The sequence below is a fragment of the Phoenix dactylifera genome, chromosome 2 (assembly GCF_009389715.1).
Source record: "Phoenix dactylifera cultivar Barhee BC4 chromosome 2, palm_55x_up_171113_PBpolish2nd_filt_p, whole genome shotgun sequence".
In the NCBI taxonomy this organism is placed as follows: Eukaryota; Viridiplantae; Streptophyta; class Magnoliopsida; order Arecales; family Arecaceae; genus Phoenix; species Phoenix dactylifera.
The window spans coordinates 28,333,403-28,354,434 of record NC_052393.1 but is presented as its reverse complement, the minus strand read 5'-3'; the positions used below and the strand labels follow the sequence as shown (position 1 = coordinate 28,354,434).

The following is a 21,032-nucleotide window of genomic DNA, read 5'->3' as shown; positions in this document are numbered from 1 at the left end:
GTTCAAGTCTTGGATTAGATAAACATATATTTTATATAAAATTCTTGGGGCCAATCCATCCACTTGTTTGCCCATGGACGGAATAGATGTATTCAGTGAGACAATCTTAGATGCATCACATGGACGGTCCTCATCGACCAATTGGATCACCTCAAACGCCCAATCATCTTCCAATCTTGACCGTCCATCGGTAACTACCAGCATTTGATACGGTGAATCCCGCCCGCCTCCATCTTTCCCTGGCGAGCCGAAGCGAAGCGAGACGGCACCTATAAATATTTGGGTAATTGACTTTTCCATCCCTCTAAAGACTCCACTATAACAAAAAGTCCTTGTTAACCCTCTAAAGACTCCCCTAAATATTTCCCCCGAGTCCTCTCTTCGTCATCCTTGTTTCTTCTTTCTCTTCCCCTCTTCTTCTCTACCTCCTCCTCTCTCGCTCTTTTCTCTTCTCGCCGAGATGGCATGCGGTGGTGTCCGAGGCTTTTCCAGCTGTGGATTTCTTCTCCTCCTCTGCTGCCTCGAGGCAAGAAGGACTCTTCTTTTTCTCCTCTTTCGAGTTTCTCCCATTCCTTTGTAGTCTTCTTCGATGCCTTGGATTTCTTGATCACCAGATTCTTCGTCAATGTGTCGCTTGTTTTAGTTTCTTTTTCGCATATATGGGATCGCATTATGAGGAGATTTTTGATTTGGAGTGCGGGAACGATGATCGGGTTGGATGTCCTTTTCTTGATTCTGTCTTTTGTTTTGGAGTTTTAGGGTTTGAATTGATTTAGAGAAGAACGGTCCTGTGTTTAGGGTTGTATGTTTCTTGATTCTTGGAGTGTTGATGGGCTTGGATGATGTCATGCGAGGCGTTTGTGGGATCTTTTGATTTCTTCTTTTTTCTTTGTTGATCTAAATTAAGACTTTTGCTCATGATTTTATTGTTTAGATTTGATCGGCCCACAGTTTTACCTGATCGAGATACTTGTTTGTTTGCAATGGCTACTTCTGGATACTTTGTTCTTCTTTAAATATCAGCTTCTTCTTGGACTCAGGTTTGCATACATTAGTTACAGTTCTTGATTTGTTTTCTTTGGAAACAATGCATGCTGAAACGGAAGTCCATTAGAAGATTTTAGTTTCTCTGGCATTTTAAAATTTTCTTCTTAGTTCTTCTCATTACAACAGTGAGATGATTTCTATATTGACAGAGAGGTTGAGTATTAAAGATTATTAAGGATTAGATGCAGTAAGGAAATGTTTTCTATTCTCAGAACAGAGAATATTGCTATATTAGATGACAAGAAAGCAGACTACTAGGACTTCAATTGATTTCTGTTTTCTTTTTTTTCAAACAAAGAACCCATGGATCCATGCAAATACCGAGCTTCAATTTTTTTCTTAGTTCCAAAACCATGGATTTGTTATTGCAGTAAAAGTGTCCTCCTGGGGGGGGGGTGTAAGGCTGGGAAAAGATCCAGAAATTTAGGAAGGTTGATGTGATGGCAATGCTTGCAAAGCTGGGGCAGTCCGCTCATTATAAATTCTTTGAGGTCCGCTTCTAGGATCTCACCAACTTTATGACTGGATTTTTACAAGGAGCATACAAAATGAGAATGTGAAGTTCCACAATGATTGCAAAACAGGGCAGTCCAACAGCCAGTTTCGTTATCTGCAAAATCTGGCGGGTCTTTATCATGTATAAAAAATTATAATATTAACATATTAAAATTTCTTTAAAATTCTGACACTTAATGATTGGACCTATAGTTTCTAGGCAACTTAAACTTTTTAGATCATCATTTATGTTGTGTAGCTTCAATTTGAATGCTACAATCAAGTATATGAAAATATAATACATGCATGCACGCATGCACGCATTTGTACATACTATATGGTACTGAGAAAACCCCAGAGTTCGGCATGATGCTGGACTTTGAGGCGTTTCCCAAACTTGGATGGGGTTTCCATTTGTTTGTTTAACAATTTTTCTTCCTGGAAAACAGGCTTGTTTTGAAAGAAAGCACATTCGTAAAACATACCAAAAAATAATACGTATGTATGTATTTATGTATGCATTTATATGTATATGCATGCATTCATATGTGTATGTATGTATGCACATATGTAGGTATATCTGTAGGATACATACGTACATTCATAAATAGTGGTTATGTTGGTTGCCTTTCCATGACTTTTTCATGACCTTTTAGGCCCCTGCAATTGCAATCCATTTTTTTTGCATAATTTTGCACCAAATTTTGTAGGATTCTGGTTCAGAGCAATGACAGATTTTACAGCTGATGATTATCCATTTTCTCCTTTTAGCTTTCAATTCTCCTAGGATCGCAAATGGTAGATCATCATTTTGTTGGCTGCAGTAGATCATAATGCCTATATATCTATTTTAATATCTATATGGTATATAAATCTAAATGGTAATTTGCTTTATTTACCAAAACATACCAGGCAGTTTTGTCCTTTGGTTTCATATTGCAGCCTTATCAAGCGAAAGGTAGCTTTTTCAGGTTCTTTCACTGTTGTTTCCATATGTCATGCTAATGCCAGTAAACTGCTGTCTGTTATCTCCACTTTTTAAGGCAACTTGTTCATCACCATTTAAGATGATAGACATGACCCATCCTTCAAACCACTAAATATTGTTCATGAATTTCTAATCAAGAATTTGGTAAATGAAAATGGCAGTGAATAACTATAGTTCATTATTAACTTATTTAGTGGATCTATATATTTAAGTGAGCAGTTCAGCTATTTCTTGTCAATTTTCTAGATAAATCGAATTCTCATGTACTTTAGAAGTTGAAAAATAGTTGATCAAACTAAGATTGATTTACTGAAAATGTTATTAGCTTGAACATCACGGTTGGTTTGCAATTTTCCAGGTCTGGATCCTTACCTGTCCAATCAGATCAGAGACATCAGAAACGGTTTCCATAATGGATCCTGATGGTCCAGTAAGGTAAGATTTTCAATTGAAAGGCATCTAACTTAATCATTTCTTTTACCTTTCTGAGACACATGAGCATGTCACCTGTATAATTAACATCTGTGCTTAGCTGCAACTGTTTTATCTAACAATCTAGTTAATAGGCAATATTTTTGGTTCATAAGGTTCAAGTTACTAATCAAGTTAGATTGAAATTTCTTTTTGCATTATTGTGACTTTCGAATTTCTTTTCTACTATTTAATATAGGCCAGGATATGCCGGATTCCTCTTTGTTAGTTGTCACACATCTAGTGGCATGCTTGATCTCAGAATAATGTGTATGGCACTTTAGTCATCCATAAACTGAAGAACACAAAGTCTGGGTATTTATTATGTGATTTAATTATTTTGTCCCTCATCATTGCTAATGGCTAGCAACTTATAGAGTTAATTCAAACAAGGTTTTAAGTCCTATGGGACGGATGTGTCCCAGTTTCTCCTTGGAATTGGGATGCCTTGCAGTCCCGCCCCATCCTGACGGCAGTCCCCATCATGCAGCCCGGTAGATATCCTCCGTCTCTCTCCCCTTCTTTCCTTTCTTTTTTTATTTTTCTTCTTTCTTTCCTTTCTTTCTTTTTATCTTTTTCTTCTACCTTCATTTCTTTCTTTTTTCTTTCTGTTTCTTATCCCTTCCTTTATTTCCTTTTTCCTTTTTCTTCTTCTCTCTTTCCTTTCTTCCTATTTTTCTTCCTTTCTTTCATTTTCTTCTTCCTTCCTTCCTTTTTCTTCTTCTTTTTCTTTCATTTCACTTTTTCCTTTTCTTCATCTTTTGTTCCTTTCCTTCTTTCCACTTTCTTCTTCTTTGCCTGCATAGATGGGTATCAGAGTCTCGACCCTATCCTGATCCCATTTTCTCATAGGAACGGGATGGGACGGCCGGGATGCCCCTCATCTTGTCAGGACTTAAAACTTTGAATTCAAATATGATAAATGTTAGTGCCTCATTTTTCTAAAATTATGTTAGTGGCTTTTTATTTATCTTTTGATTTTATTTTCATCATGTTACAGTTATATCATTCTATGTAGCAATAATATTGAATGCTTGTGCTAAACATAGCATATGCATCTTTAGGTATGTATTAGGATCAGTTTTGGGCTTATATTTATTTATTCCCACTATTGCTTGGGCTTACATTTATGGCACTTGGGCCATAGTGCAAAGGTAAGATTGCTTCGTAGTGATCTTGGAAACAACCTTTCTGCACTCGAGGTAAGGCTGCATGTATCTGACTCTCCCCAAATCCCAAAATGACTAGAGCCTCGTTCACTAGAAAACACCCCTTTTTTTTACTGCTTTTGTGGCTTACAACGTATTCAGCCAATGCTAATGTAGAAAATGGCACTTTCTCACCATTCATATTTCTTGGCCATTTGTTTTATATAATAATTACTTTGATTGTATACATTGTCTTGGTGGAGGCTTTTAGGCTTTATTTTATCTGCAGATATGCTTTTCTTCAGCCCAAGCTGAGTGTCATTAACATATCTTTTACAGCCAGGGAGGTGCCAAAGGCTATAGGCATCTTCAAGGTTGTCCGCACTGCATTCCTGGAGAGGTTTTAAGCTTTCCCTATGATTTTCTTCGCAGATTTTCTTCCACAATGTATCTTGCCTTACAATGTTTCTCGATTGATTCTTGTTACTAGTTTGGCCTTCCATTTAAGGATTGTAAGTCATTTTCTTTAAGAATTTGCATCGATTATTTTCTTGCATCTCCTTTACTAATAGATACGCTCTTATCATCTTTTAAAAATCTTAATTATTCTTTTCTTTTATCACAAGAACCTGTAAATTATTCAGCTCAGCTGAAAGAGAGATTCACAGTAATGGCTGCTACTTTAAATATGTTTGCATCCTTTATGCCTTTTGTTCTATGACATTTTTTCTTAATTTCTGAACATAATGCTAATATTGTTGCAATCATAGAACTGGATGAATATTAAATTGGACTTATGGAGGGCATTGAAATGACAACAGCTAAAACTAACCGGAACTTGAGGAGAAGAAAATGAGATATGATGTACAATATAGCTCCATGTCGGATCTTTGGGGGCCTAGGTTGGGTGCCCATGATGGGTTGACCAGACCCAGCCCAGGCTGAATTAAAAAAGAAGAAAGTGGGGAACAGTTTTGGGTTGATCACCAACCCTCCCCATTTCTTAAATTCAAAAGCAAGATCCACCGATCTGGGCCGAACCACCCTGTTCGGCCCGTACCGACCCGACCCGGTAGGGGACCGGGTTGGTTCATATGTTTTTTTCGGAATTGGCTTTGAACTGGCCGGAATCGATCCCGAACAGATAGGAATTTGCCGGAATAGGCCGGAACTGGTCGTAGACTGTCCGGACTTGGTCCGAACCAGCCAGTTCTATGTGGAACAAATACGAACTATCCGGTTCGCACCAAGTCAGGCCAGTTTTGAACCGGCTCCCCTCCCCCCCTCTTCTTTTTTGTTTTAAAGAGTGTTCTCAGGCCTTCCCAACCTATCCAAATATCCCCCCTTTTCCACGGTGAAAAATGCGCTGATTTAGCACGATTGAAGAAGGATCCAATCCTAAATAAGCTATGCTTCCTCTCCCCTATCTCATTTTCTCTCTTTTTTTGCCAAAAAATACCTTAAAATTTGCAAAATAAGGAGAGATCATACCAAAATTTTTAGCTTGATTTTATAATATGTTGCAGATTTATGGATGATCTACATGGTGACATAATTTTTTAAATTTTTAGATTACACGTAATTTTTAAAAATTAAAAAATATTTTCAGATTAAAAAATAAAAAAATAAATACAATAAAATAAAATTAAAAAAATATAAAATTAGAAGTGTATTTAGGCTCATGCAAGATTTTCTCCAGCTAAATTTGGTGTCAATTTATTTAAATTTTGATGCAATCTTGCGCATAGTGGCCTATGCCTAAATTTGAAAAAATTGAGAAATAAGTAGCCTTTGATGTATGTCTATGGGCCTAGAAAAATATATGTAGCATCCATTTTAGGGTTCTACAAGGATCTGAGCTCAAATTATTTTTTTAAATTTTTTTATTTAAAAATTATTTTTAAATTTAAAAATAATTAAAAATATATAATTAATACCAAAAATTATGAAAAATTAGTAGTACATAATACATATTTCAAAAGTATTTTCTAAAGTAAAAAATATATTTTTATGAATTTATGGTATTTAAACATATTTTTAAATTTAAAATTATTAAAATATATAAATAAATAAATAAATATAAAAAATTAGTACTCTGTATTGGATAAATTAGATATATTTTTTGAAGTAAAAAATATTATATTTATCATAATAAAATTTTGCTATTTTTAAATAATTGATAAACTGACATACTTGATAAACTTATAAAAATGGAGCCATCAAGAAAAAAGTAGCCAAAGCGTAACATTAGTTGGCACTATTGAAAGTACAACTGGTGCAATACAGAGTTCAAGAGAGGAGGGATAACTAGATTGAGGTAGGACTTACCTGGTAGTTATCCCGACGTATCTATGTACCGAAAATGCCCATAGGAGGTTCGGTAGCTGGTGAAGAAGCACTTCGCTGATTTTAGAATAGCAAAGAAGAGGGTTTCCAAGAAGAAGGTGGAGGTGGACTGTCGAGTGACAAAGCCACCTTCTTATCCCTCCAGAAAGTAAGAGATGTCTGCTCCAGATGATAAAGAGGTACAGATCCAGGCTGCCATTCAAGCAAGCCTGGATGATCAGTGGCAATAGGATGAGGTGGCCAGGCATAGGGCTCAATTTAGGCTCTCATACTATGAGTCGAGCTCCGGTTCTGCGAGCGGCAGGATAGATCCAGAGTTCAAAAAGACCTCCTTAGTTAGGAAGGCCGTCAGCAAAGGTGATGGTTGTATTATATCTATGCTGGGGGCTTTTGGTAACAAAAAGAAATTCTCCATAAAGCTTCCACCAGGAGCCATTTATGATTTAGATTCACATACCTTCTCCAGCAAGGATTCGAAGTAGCAGAGAGTTGACACAATACTAAAAAAAGATAAGAAGAAGGATATGTGGCGAGCTATTGGATTCCAGTGAATGTGGCAGACAATACGTATTATAGGTCTATCATTTTCTCCATACAGGTTGTTGGTCCTGGTGTGGATCGTCTAGGATCGAAGGACATCTACAGTATGCTTCTTGACAATAATGAGAAGCTAGTGAAGTGGATTGCCTCATATAAGAGTAAGTGGCCCTATATGGACTGACGGTGATGTGTGATGGTTGGACCCAATGTAGGCTGAACTAAACCGAACTATTCGGTTCGGCCAGTACCGAGTCAATCCGGTTGGAAACCGGAACGGTTCGCCCATTAAAAAAATGGTTATGGCCCCGACCGGTCGAAATGGATTTCGAACAGACTAGAACCGGTCGAAAAAGGCCTGAATTGAGTCGAACTAGCCGAAACCGTTCGGAATTGGCCGGTTCCATTTGAACTTCATGCGAACCGTCCTGTTCGCACTGAGTAGATGACCCGGTTCAGAGCCGACCCCTCCTTTCTCCGCTCTATTTACGCTTAAGATGCCTAAACGGCTCCTCCTTTCCTCTAATTTGAAAAATCACACTGATTCAACGCGATTGATGGAAAATCTAAGCCTAAATAAGGTGTCCTTCCTCTCCTCTATCGCATTCCCTTTATTTTTATTTTTTTGGGCTTGAAAAAATAGCTCGAAAATAACAAAATGAGGGAAGATCATGCCAAAATTTTTGATTTGGGCTTGATTTTATTATATGTTGTAGATCTATGGATGATCTACATTATGACATAAAAATTTTAATTTTTGGATTATATATAATTTTTAAAAATTAAAAATATATTTTTAGATAAAAAATAAAATATATAGATATATATAAAATAAAATTTTAAAAAATATAAAATTAGAAGCGTATTTAGGGGCATGTAAGCTACTCTCCAGCAAATTTTGGTGTCCATTTATTCAACTTTTGATGCAATCATGCGTACAGTAGCCTAGGCTTAAATTTGAAAAAAAATAAAAAATAAGTAGCCTTTGATGCATGTCTACAGGCCTAAAAAAATATATGTAGCATCCATTGTTAGGTTCTACATGGATCTGTGTTGAAATTAATTTTTTAAAATATTTATATTTAATTTTTTTAAAATTATAAAATAATTAAAAATATATAATTAATACCGAAAGTTATAAAAAATAGTAGTATATATTAAATAATTCAGAAGTATTTTCTGAAGTAGAAAACATATTTTTTGTTATTTAAACATATTTTTAAATTTAAAAATATTAAAAATATATAAAAAATAAAAAATATAAAAAATTAGTATTATGTATTAGATAAATCAGATGTATTTTTTTAGATAAAAAAATATTTTTGTCGTAACAAAATTTTGCTATTTTTAAATAATTAATAAACTGACGTACTTAATAAACCTATAGGAATGGAGCCATAAAAAAAAAGAGCCCCAGAGCGTGACATTGGTTGGAATCATGAATAAATACTCTCAGATCAGCACCATTGGAAGTGCAACTAGTGCAACATAGAGTTCAATGGAAAAGAAATAACCAGGTTGAAGCAATACTTAGTTGATGTTACCTCAACGTATCTATATGCCAAAAATGCCCACAAGAGGTTCGGTAGCTGATGAAGAAACATTTCACTGATTTCAAAGCTGTGAAGGAGAGAGTTTTCAAGAAGAAGATGGAGGTGGACCGCCGAGCGGCAGAGCTACCTTTCTATCACTCTAGAGAGTCAAAGCAAATGTCCTCTTTAGATGATGAGGAGGCATAAATCCAGGCTGCCATGCAGGCGAGGTTGGATGATCAATGGCAGTAGAAAGAGGTGGCCAGGCATAGGGCTCGGTTTGGGCCCTCACATTACGAGTCGGGCTCTGGTTCTGCGAGCAGTAGGGTAGATCCAGAGTTTAGAAGGATCTCCTCAATCAGGGAGTGATTCAGGCATCTACTTCAAATCTCCTACCCGCAATCTTAGCCGCGTCTAGTTTGGAGAATCCAGCTAAAGAAGAAAAGGCCAATCAAGGCGTCCACTCCAAATCTCCTACCCGCGATCTCAGTCACACCTAGTTTGGAGAATCCAACCAAAGAAGAAAAGGCCAACCAACCCATTAAATCTTTGCCAACCAACCCACTAAATCTTTTCAGCATTTTTTTAGAATTATTGCCCTAAGATTTTGCCTCAGCCAACCCATTGAATTTTTGCCAACCAACCCATTAAATCTTTTCAGCATTTTTTAGAATTATTTTTCTAAGATTTTTTTAGCCAACCCATCGAATCTTTTGAGCATTTTTAGAATTATTGCTCTGAAATTTTGCTTTATTTTTTTTGTCTTTCTACTTATATGTAGCTCGCCCTTATTATATAAAGGCCCCACTCCCTTGTATTGGGATCATTGAAGTTTGAGTGATAAAATTGTTCTACAAGTTCTTTATTAGTGTGATCGTAAGAGAGCAACGTGCTTTCTCTTCTTCTTCCATCCTTCATCAAAGGTGACATGCTCACCTCAACCTGCCTCCTCTACGTCAAGCAAGAGAGCAATGTGCTTGCTCTTCCCCTTCCATACTTCATCGAAGGCGATGTGCTCGCCTTGACTCGCCTCCTCTATGTCAAGCAAGAGAGCAACGTGCTTGCTCTTCCTCTTCCATCCTTCATCGAAGGCGACGTGCTCGCCTCTACCCGCTTACCCTGCGTCAGGTGGTATCAGAGCAAGGCACTCTCCCTCCAATGGCCAGTGTCACCAACGGATTGGGGGGCTCCAACTCTGTGGACGGTGCTCTGAGAGTGCTAACCGTTGAAACCCTCGGTGCGGCTCAACGGAAGATGCAACAAGATTTAGAGAAGATCTAGGAAGCTTTGGTGATGATAACCCAAACCCTTGGACTTGCTCAAATCCATGACGACGGCTTTACTCCAGCACTTGCTCCTAACGCTGGAAGGTAAGCTCGTCACAAAGATTCAACTCCTAATGTTGGGCGCAGAGAACGAGACGAACCTCCCCTTCCTCCTCTTGTCCTACCTAGGCCCGCGACTCATCCTCTTCCGCGCACACCCTACAACGACTCCTCTAGCGATGAGGAACCCCTATACAATCCCTACAATGGTGATGGCAATCGCTATAGTTGCGGCAACCCTTACAGGGGTGGTGACCGCTACGGAGGCTGCAATGAGAGGGACTACCGCATGAAGGTGATCTCCCATCCTTCAATGGCCGTCTACACATCGAGGACTTCCTCGATTAGCTCACGGAGGTCGAACGCTTCTTCGACTACATCGAGACCTCGGAGGAAAAGGTCAAGCTTGTAGCTTACAAGCTTAAAGAAGGCGCTTCGGCATGGTGGGAGCAACTACAAATCTCCCGCACGCGACAAGGCAAAGGACCCATACGTTCCTAGTCATGAATGAAGAAGATGCTACGAGCCCGATTCCTTCCCCTTGACTATGACCAAATCCTTTTCCAGCAATATCAAAATTGCCGATAAGGATCACGGTCCGTCAATGACTACACCGCTGAGTTCTACATGCTCTCTGCTCGCAACAACTTGGAGGAGATAGAAGCGCAACAAGTTGCTCGGTTCATGGGTGGACTCCGACTCCCTATCCAGGATAGGGTCTACCTTTAACCAGTCTACAGTCTTCATGATGCGGTCCAACTAGCTATAAGGGCCGAAAAGTAGTTGGAGTGGGCTACTTAAAAGGGCCCCGCCTACGGACGAGGTGCCCTAACCACTTCAACAAGCGAGCTCACCCCGAACAAAGGAAAGGCTCCCCTTCGAGAGGCCTCACCCGTTGTGAACAAAGAGGCTGGCAATCACCAATCTAAGTCGACCGGAGGAAACAACGCGACACGGGTTCCTTCCACCAACTCGAATGCTCCATCGCGAGGAACTAAATGCCAACGGTGCAATCAACTGGGGCACCTATCCAACTAATGCCCAAAATGAGCGATGAGCAATCTCGCCGAAGCCGACGATATTGACGAGGGACACGACGATGCATTAGATGAGGAGGGCTACGACGACGAGGCCATCACCTATGAGGATGATGGGGAAGCTCTCCCTCGTGGTGCAGCGATTGATGTACGCACCATGCTAGGAACTTGACTCCCAGTGGCATCGCATCTTCCGAACCAGGTGCACCGTCAACTAGAAAGTGTGCGACCTCATCATCGACGACGGATGTAGTGAAAACATTGCTTCCAAGTCAGTGGTGGAGAAGCTCCAACTCCCTACAAAAACGCACCCGACATCCTACAAATCGGGTGGCTAAAGATATTGGTAAAATCAAGGTAACTTTGCGCTGTAGAGTTCTCCTTTCTATTGAAAAACATTACAAAGATGAGATATTATGTGATATAGTGGATATGAATGCCTGCCATATTCTACTAGGCAGACCTTGGCAGTTCGATGTGAATGCCATCCATAGTGGTCGAGTCAATACTTTTGCCTTCACCAAAAATGGGCATAAGATTGTCCTTGGACCTATGCGAGAAGGAACTCGTCCCAAGCCTTCCCGAGTGGAGGGACGATATTTCTTAGTTACTAATAATTTTGAAAGTGATCTGTAAGACATTGAAGAAATTTATGCCCTTGTGATCAAAGGAGAGGAGGCCAAACCGGTGGAGTTTCCAAGAGATGTGCACCCCCTACTCCCAGACTTCAGGGACATCATGCCCGAGGAGTAACCTGATGGCCTTCCTCCCATGTGAGACATTCAGCACCAAATTGATCTCAAACCCGGTGCTAGCCTCCCAAACCTTCGACACCACCAGATGAGCCCCAAGGAGCATGAGATCCTGCAGAACCAGGTGGAGGATTTGATCCGCAAGGGACTAGTTTGCGAAAGCATGAGCCCTTGCGCAGTACCAGCACTGCTGACCCCAAGAAGGATGAAAGCTAGAGGATGTGCATCCACAGTCGCGTCATCAACAAAATCACCATTAAATACCGTTTTTCCATCCCCCACCTGGACGACATGCTCGATATGCTAGAAGGTGCCAAGATCTTCTCCAAGGTCGACCTCAAGAGTGGCTACCACCAGATATGAATCCGTCCTAGAGATGAACAGAAGACAGCTTTCAAAACGAAGGAAGGCCTCTACGAGTGGCTCGTGATACCATTTAGACTCTCGAATGCTTCGAGTACCCTTATGCGCCGATGAACCAGGTACTCAAATCCTTCTCTGGTTGTTTGCTTCGACGACATCCTTGTATATAGCCAGACGAAGGAGGACCACCTCGAGCACCAACGGCAAGTCTTCATCGCACTCCGAGAAGCTCAACTTTTTCTTAACCTCAAAAAATGTAGCTTCATGACATCTAGCCTAGTGTTCTTGGGCTATGTTGTGAGCAGCAATGGCATCCGCGTCAACGACGAGAAGGTACGAGCCATCCGAGAATGGCCTACCCCGAAGAATGCAATGGAGGTGTGAAGCTTCCATGGCTTAGCAACCTTCTATCAGTGATTCGTGTGCAACTTCAGCAGCATCGTCGCCCCACTAATAGACTGCATGAAGAAAGAAAGGTTCCAGTGGACCGATGAGGCCGAACAAAGCTTCAATGCCATCAAGGAAAAATTGACAACCGCTCCGGTGTTGGCCCTGCCCAGCTTTGAGAAACTCTTCGACGTGGATTGCGATGCCTCTGGAGTAGGCATTGGCGCAATCCTTTCCCAAGAATCGAGACTCGTGGCCTTCTATAGTGAAAAGCTTAGTGAAGCAAGAAAGAAGTGGTCTATGTACGAACTCGAGCTATACGCGGTGGTCTAAGCCTTGAAGCATTAGGAGCACTACCTCCTCCAGAGGGAGTTCCTACTACATACCAACTACCAAGCCCTCAAGTTCCTCAATAGCTCGAAGAATGCCAATCGGATGCACGCCCGATGGATCGCCACACTCCAGAAGTTCACTTATGTTATCAAATATAAGGCCGGGCACCTGAACAAAGTCGCTGATGCTCTTAGTCGAAGAGCCGACTTGCTAGTCACCATGCGAATTGAGGTTGTAGGCTTCGACTTCCTCAAAGACCTCTACGCCGAGGATGAAGACTTCCAGGAGGTCTGGAAAAAGTGCACACCAAAACAAACTGGGGAAGGCGACTTCCACATCCAAGAGGGCTACCTCTTCAAAGGCAACCAGCTCTGTATTCCTCAGAGTTCGCTTCGAGAGCATCTCATTCGGGAGCTACATTGTGGAGGTCTCGATGGTCACCTTGGCCGAGACAAATCTATCACCCTCGTAGAAGAAAAGTACTACTGGCCCCAACTTAGGAAGGACGTCGGCAATTTCGTGTGCCGCTGCTACATCTGCCAAACATCAAAGGGCCAGTCGCAAAATACAGGGCTGTACACCCCGTTTCCTATCCCGAGTGCCCCGTGGGAAGACATATCCATGGACTTTGTCCTATGATTACCAAGAACCCAAAGAGGCATGGACTCCATCTTCATCGTCGTCAATAGATTCTCTAAGATGGGTCATTTCATCCCATGCAAGAAGACGGCAGATGCAGTTAACATCGCCAACCTCTTCTTTCGTGAAGTTGTTTGCCTGCACGGGGTTCCAAAGACAATCACGTCTGATCAAGATAGCAAGTTCCTCAGCCATTTTTGGAGGACACTGTGGCGACGGCTCGACACCACCCTCCAGTATAGCAGCACGTGCCACCCGCAAATGGACGGTCAAATGGAGGTAACCAACCGAACCCTGGGTAACATCCTCCGTTGTATTGCAGGAGAGAGGCCAAACTAGTGGGACCTAGCACTAGCCCAAGCAGAGTTCGCATACAACAACATGCTCAACAGATCGACCGGAAAGACTCCTTTTGAGATCATGTATGGTCGCGCGCCGAGTCATACTCTAGATTTGGTTCCCCTCCCAAAGCTCCTCGGGATGAACGTCTCCGCTGACCACATGATTGAAAAGCTCTCCGCATTGCACTCTGAGGTGAAGAAAAAGATCGAGGAGGCAAACGCCAAATACACGATGCAGATCAACATCGATGATTAAAACTTTTAATGAAGGTGATCTTGTCATGGCATACCTACGAAAAGAACGCTTTCTAGTGGGCACCTACAACAAGATGAAGCCAAAGAAGATTGGACCTTGCAAAGTTCTCCGCAAAATCAACGACAATGCCTACATCGTGGACCTTTCTGATGATTTGCATATCTCCCGAACATTTAATGTGAAGGACTTATACGAGTACCACGGATCAAACATCACTCAATTGAACTCGGGGTCGAGTTCTTCACAGGAGGGAGGCCCTGATGCAGGCATCTACTTCAAATCTCTTACCCGCGATCTCAGCCGCATCTAGTTTGGAGAATCCAGCTAAAGGAGGAAAGGCCAACCAAGATGTCCACTCCAAATCTCCTATCCGCGATCTCAGCCACACCTAGTTTGGAGAATCCAACCAAAGAGGGAAAGGCCAACCAACCCATTAAATCTTTGCCAACCAACCCACTAAATATTTTCAGCATTTTTAAGAATTATTGCCCTAAGATTTTGCTTCAGCCAACCCATTGAATCTTTGCCAACCAACCCATTAAATCTTTTCAGCATTTTTTAGAATTATTTTTCTAAGATTTTGCTTCAGCAATCTATCGAATCTTTTCAGCATTTTTAGAATTATTGCTCTGAAATTTTGCTTTATTTTCTTGTCTTTCTACTTATGTGTGGCTCGCCCTTATTATATAAAGGCCCCACTCCCTTGTATTGGGATCATTGAAGTTTGAGTAATAAAATTGTTCCATAAGTTCTTTATTAGTGTGATCGCAAGAGAGCAACGTGCTTGCTCTTTCTTCTTCCATCCTTCATCGAAGGCGACGTGCTCGCTTCGACCCGCCTTCTCTACGTCAAGCAAGAGAGCAACGTGCTTGCTTTTTCCCTTCCATCCTTCATCGAAGGCGACGTGCTCGCCTCTATCCGCTTCCTCTGCGTCAGGGAGGCTGTTAGCAGAGGCGATGGTTGTCTTGTAGCTCTGCTGGAGGCTTTTGATAGCAAAAAAAAAAGTCATCCAAAGAGATTCCACCAAGAGCAGCCATTCATGATTTAGATCTATGTTCCTACCCCAGCAAGGATTCAAAGCAGTAGAGGGCTGACCTAATGCAAAAGAAGGATAAGAAGAAGGATATGTGGTGAGCTATTGGATCCTGGTTTCACTTCAGCCAAATTCTAGCAAATGTGGCAGACAATACGTACTATAGATCTGCCATTTCCTCCATATAGGTTGCTGGTCCCGATGTAGATCCTCCAGGACCGAACAACATCTATGGTGTGCTTTTTGACAATACTGAGGAGCTAAAGAAGTGGATTGCCTCATACAAGAGCAAGTGGCCTATATATAGATTGACAGTGATGTGTGATGGTTGGACCGGTCCTACCAAGTGGAGCATTATCAATTTCTTGATATATTGTGATACAATGACTTTCTTCCATAAGTTGGTTGATGCTTTCTATCATGTGCACGACGCCATGATATCCTCAAATTGATGGAGGAGGTGATCGATCAAGTAGGAGAGGAGAATGCCGTGCAGGTTATCAATGGGCCACGATATAAGGCCGTCGGGGAGATCCTGATGGAGCGGTGGACACATGTCTTTTAGATCTCATGTGCTGCACATTGTGTCAACTTTATATTAATGGATATTGCGAAGATTCATAGGGTGCACCATACATGGGTCCTTACATTGATGAGGAGGTATGCTGGGGGAGAGATCTTGAGATCAGGAGTCACACGATTTGCTACCGAGTTACACATGATAGCCTTCTTGAGAGAAAAGCAGCCCTACGTCAGTTGTTTGTCAGTCCCGAGTGTCAGGAAAGGAGATATGCGAGGGCCGGCATGGAAGGAAGCATTGCTGAGAACTTGGTGATGAGGCAAACATTCTGGCCGCTAAATCCTTAGAAACACAACTTGCTTAAGTCTGATGTTGCAAAAGGTAAAACCAAATAGAGGACAAATTAGTTATCTATAAACATTTCTAATAGTTTATTCTAGACATGGGAGAAGCAACCAGCGGATAACAAATCTCAGTATACATAGAGTTAAAAGGAGATAAAAATTGACTTGAGAGAGAGGGATGAGGGAGACAGGAAGGGGAAACTTGGGGTGGGTTCATCGACCCTAACTCTCCATAAAATGTAATACTACATATGATGATAGGACGTGGGAACAGGGATGGTTGTTTGTTTGCATGGTACAATCAAGAGATGATAGAGAGAGTGATTTTTGGAAGGAAAGCACTTCGGGGCACTTGTTAGTTGCAAATAAAGAGTTCATCGGACCCGCAATTCATAGCTTGGCAACTCCATAATCAGCCGTCTTTGGGAACAATTCCATGAGTTGCTCTAATCCATCCGCCCCCCCCCCCCCCCCCCCCCCCCCCACCTAGCAATAGGATTGTTCTTTGCACTTTATGGGATCTTGCATAGCATTTCTCAGAAAATTAGTCCCATGGTGTCATCTTGGATCTAGAAAGAGAAGAGAAGAGGACATGCAATCTAAAATTGATTTGGTAATCCATCTTGTCGTTAATAAAGATTTCAGGTCATAATAGAAGAGGATGGATTTTAATTATCATGTATCTGCTACTCATGATCTCATGATATCTGCTGAGATGGAAGCCTACTACTTCCTCAACACTGTTGAACCCATTGGCTGGAAATAGGTTAACACTGGTCAACCATCCATGACAATCACACTCTTTTGATATCTGCTAGATGGACAGAATGTAGATTAAAAATGTGTGCTTGTCCTAAGCAGCATGTGTATGTGTATATGTATATATGTATATATGTGTATATATACACATGCTTATAGATACATGTATGTATAAACATACATATGCGCATGATACTCTGAGGTTAGTTTTATGAGCTTTAATATAGTCCATTTGGTATGAGTCTCAAACGCTCAATGTTCGCCAACAAGAAAAATGATCACCATATTGATTGTTCAGTTGGACTACTCCCATCAACAAATTAGTTAAGCCAAAATATATTCTATTCAAGCAAGAGCAAAGAGGACGGAACCGGTACCGGGTACCGTATCAGTTGCCTGGCGGGACGAGTCGGTATGGGTCCGCGTCGTGCCGTGTCGGGCCCGTATCGACACATCTTCTACGGATGGGAGAGGGAGAGGAGGGAAGAGAGAGGCCAGGGAGCCTCCGCGCGGAGAAGGCGGAGGCTGGGGAGACCCAGAGGTGGGGCTCCACCTCCTCTGCACGGAGGCTCCCTAGCCTCCATCGACCGGCCCCGGCCTCTCCCTTCCCTCCTCTCCCTCCCCCTCCCTCCCTCCCCCACTCTCTCTCTCTCTCTCTCTCTCTCTCTCTTCCTCTTCTCCTTCTTCCCCTCCGACGAGTCGTCTTGGTTTCAATGGCGGAACCGTCTTGGTCTGTCACCGGTACGGCCTGGGGCGCCCCGAATCGGGCAGTTCTGGGCGGTTCCGCAAACCTTGTGCAAGAGTATACTTACCTTCATGCCTTTGTGACATAACTTTTTGTGTAGGATGTTGAGATTACTACGTATGCAGATGCTTCTGGTGCTCTTAAAATACATAAAGTAAACTCAAAAGACTTATCTGATTCTTGGAAGTGGAAGAATTCTGATGAGGAAACCCATGTAAATCCAAAGGGTGGACTGGCACTCTTTCTGACTTAACATGCTGTGGTTGAAAGAAACAAATTTGAACTTCTCAAGGCAAGAATGGTTTATTCTGAAACTTGCTAAGTTTGAGAGAGTTCTGAATATAAAAACATCTCTTAGAATAGAACAAACTCTGAAAGATATCAGAGGATAGAAAGGAAAAACTTAACTAATACATTTCGACTTCAAGAAGCTAGAATGGTCATTTAAACCACAGTTTACTGAGTCACAAGGCAAGGATAAGTCTTCTGCTGACAACATGAACAAGCTCACTCAATTAGCTCAAAGAAGCCATTTTATTGGTTTTTTCCTTTTTTTAAAAAAATTTTGATGCAAATTTCTGCAAAATTGTTCATATATGTCATGTTTCTTTTGCTGCAGCAACTGCATCAAAAATGGAAGAAAAAAAGAACTAAAGAGATGATTCAACTAAGCAAAGATGCTGAATTACAGATGCAAATTGCAGCCATGGAACGGTCAAAACATTTCAACAACACACTCAGGGGACTACACAGCGTATGGAGGAGAGAACATCAAAACCATCGCCAAGATTCCACTTTGAAACTGATGAAAGATCAAATCATAATGGCTAAGGTATATGCTAGCATTGCTAGTTCAAAGAAAATTCTTGATCTTGCTGAGCATTTGATGGAGCGTATCAAAGAAAATCAAGATGCTATTAAAGAAGCAAACTCGGATGCTGAACTGCAGGAAAGGTACGTCATTTCTCAACTCTTTTTATATGATATTATTCCATTTGTAAATCCCACTCTGATGTGACAACCAATTTTCCTCCTATTACCCAGCGCTCTTAAATATGCAAAAGCCATGGCTCATGTTCTATCATTAGCAAAAGAGCAGTTATATGATTGTTCTACAGTGGCAAAAAAATTACGAGCCATGACACAGACCTCAGAGGAAACAGTAATTGCACAAAAAAAGAAAAACCAGTTCTTGATCCAGTTCGCTACAAAGACAATCCCTAAACCCCTTCACTGCCTTCCTCTACAGCTCACCACTGATTACTTCTTACATGATCATATTAGCAAAGAATTAGCAGATAAGGCCAAACTTGAAGATCCATCCCTCTACCATTATGCAATCTTCTCCGATAATGTACTCGCCACTGCAGTTGTAGTCAACTCTACCATATCGCATGTCAAGGTACCGGAGAAACATGTCTTTCATGTTGTCACGGACAGGCTGCACTTTGCAGCTATGAAGATGTGGTTCATTGCCCATCCTCCTTTAGATGCAGCAATACACGTGGAGAACATTGATGAATTCAAGTGGCTGAATTCGTCTTACTTTCCAGTTCTTCACCAAATTAATTCTGAGAATCTTAAACAATACTACTTTGCTGGAGATCATCCATCTACAGTAAGGAATAAAAATCTTAAGTACAAGAACCCCAAGTACTTGTCTATGCTCAATCATCTAAGGTTCTACATGCCAGAAATATACCCAAAGCTGGATAAGATACTGTTTCTTGATGATGATGTCGTTGTACAAAAGGATTTGACACCACTTTGGTCCATAGATATGAAAGGGATGGTGAATGGTGCTGTAGAGACTTGCAAAGAAGACTTTGGTCGGTTTGATAAATATCTCAACTTCTCAGACCCAATGATCTCTGATACATTTGAACAAGAAGGCTGTGGATGGGCATTTGGACTGAACATCTTTGACTTGAAAGAATGGAAAAAACGAGATATTACAGGAATATATCGCTATTGGCAAGACTTGGTAAGGATCCTTTTTTTTTTTTCAATTTTATGTATGATATCATTCCTTTAAGTCCTTTATTTCCAGGAATAGTTATCAGTTTTTATGGCTGCCTTTTCTTGTTTTCTGAAATTTAAGATATTTCAAGTTGCTGAGTTACTATTACTGTCTACAGTTATAATTTATTATTTGAGGCAAGTCTGACAAAATGAAGTATGATTGCACATTAAGAAGGAAAACATCACATTTGATGTGGCATCGACTAAAATATCAAACTGATTGAACATTGATGTCAGTGGATTTCGAATATGCGGGGAAGCATAAATTTAGAATATGTTTATTGTTCATTCTATTGGCATGAACATTTGCATATTAAAATTTGCACATATTTCTTCTGTGCTGGGATGTCACCTTTGTTGTCTATCTGATGATTATATTGTTGAGTTATAAATTGTAGATTTGTTTTTTTTTTATATATACTTTCTGTATGATACAAGATAGTCTTGGTTGTACACCTGGAGTGCTCCACATGGGATCTCACATGTTAGCTAGCAAATTATTGAAGACAATCCACAAATTTACATCTTAATGTGTAGGTCTATAAGATCTGTTTAAACTTGTATTTTGAAGCAGTCAGTAGTGCATCCTGCTTTCTTCTTGTGGAATGTTGTTGTTACTCTTCCCCTAACTTTTGATATCACTTCCATTGAATTTGTTTGTAAGGTTCCTCCAACAATCAACAAGTTTCCTTTTTTAACTACAGGGCAAAGTCCGAAATCTGTGGAAGCTTGGGACACTGCCTGCAGGTCTTGTAACATTTTATGGCCTGACATATACACTTGACTGGAGTTGGCATGTTCTCGGTCTGGGTTACAATCCTCTTATCAGTCCCTCAGTGATTGAGAAGGCAGCTGTCATTCACTATAATGGGAATTATAAGCCGTGGTTGGATCTTGCTATCACCAAGTACAAGCATTACTGGACCAAGTATGTCAACTTTGACAACCCGTATCTCCGAGTGTGCAACTTTTTCGAATGAAACCGGAACTTGTAGATAGCAAATCCTTTTATCAATTTGGTCATACTTTTTCGCAACATACAGGCTTGCTGTATGTTATGCAGCATGCGCTGCTATTAGCGTCACGCCCCTCCAGAATAGGTATTGCAGTTTCCCTTTTTCTGTGTAAATGGGTGATATTCAACCGGAAATTTGCTCGGGAAAATATCATGAAATTTTGTCATTTTGGGTTACAACTTGTGACTTCCACAGGTCTCCAGGTATCTTATCTCGCAACTTTATTCATTTTTTGGGCTTGCTTTTAGTTCACGAGTCATTGCATGGTTTTGAACATGTAAAAATCCTGCAAATGGTGGTCATATGGAAAAAAGTTTTAATAGCTGACGAACTAATCATGCATTCATATAAAACTGATAGTCATCTCTAAAAATTTTGAGTTGCTGGTGAATTGCACATGCACTCATGTAAAATTATGTATCCTTGTGGTAGTGATCCATGGATTCCTGAGCCAGCTGCATTTGACTTCGGATTGATGAATGCACTGAGCTTTTATGTTTCATTTTCTTGTGATCATTGTGTATACATCTCAATTATCTGAATCAAGAGCAAGCGGTGGAGCAGATCCGGAAAGTGGAACTCCTAAAGAGAAAAAG

At 40.8% G+C, this 21,032-nt stretch overlaps 1 protein-coding gene across 2 annotated transcripts; it reads left to right on the top strand.

Moving 5' to 3' along the window:
* The first annotated feature begins 360 nt into the window (after window positions 1–360).
* Window positions 361–20,634, top strand: LOC103720912 (probable galacturonosyltransferase 3). Of its 2 annotated transcripts, XM_008810879.4 has the most exons (6): window positions 361–526; window positions 2,889–2,965; window positions 4,489–4,549; window positions 18,018–18,352; window positions 18,443–19,382; window positions 20,125–20,634. In XM_008810879.4, the coding sequence occupies exons 1-6, from the start codon at window positions 461–463 to the stop codon at window positions 20,398–20,400; spliced, it is 1,755 nt and encodes a 584-aa protein (XP_008809101.3). In that variant the 5' UTR covers window positions 361–460; the 3' UTR covers window positions 20,401–20,634. The 2 variants fall into 2 exon arrangements, with proteins under 2 accessions (XP_008809101.3, XP_038979795.1); XM_039123867.1 differs by lacking the exons at window positions 361–526; window positions 4,489–4,549.
* The last annotated feature ends 398 nt before the right edge of the window (window positions 20,635–21,032 follow it).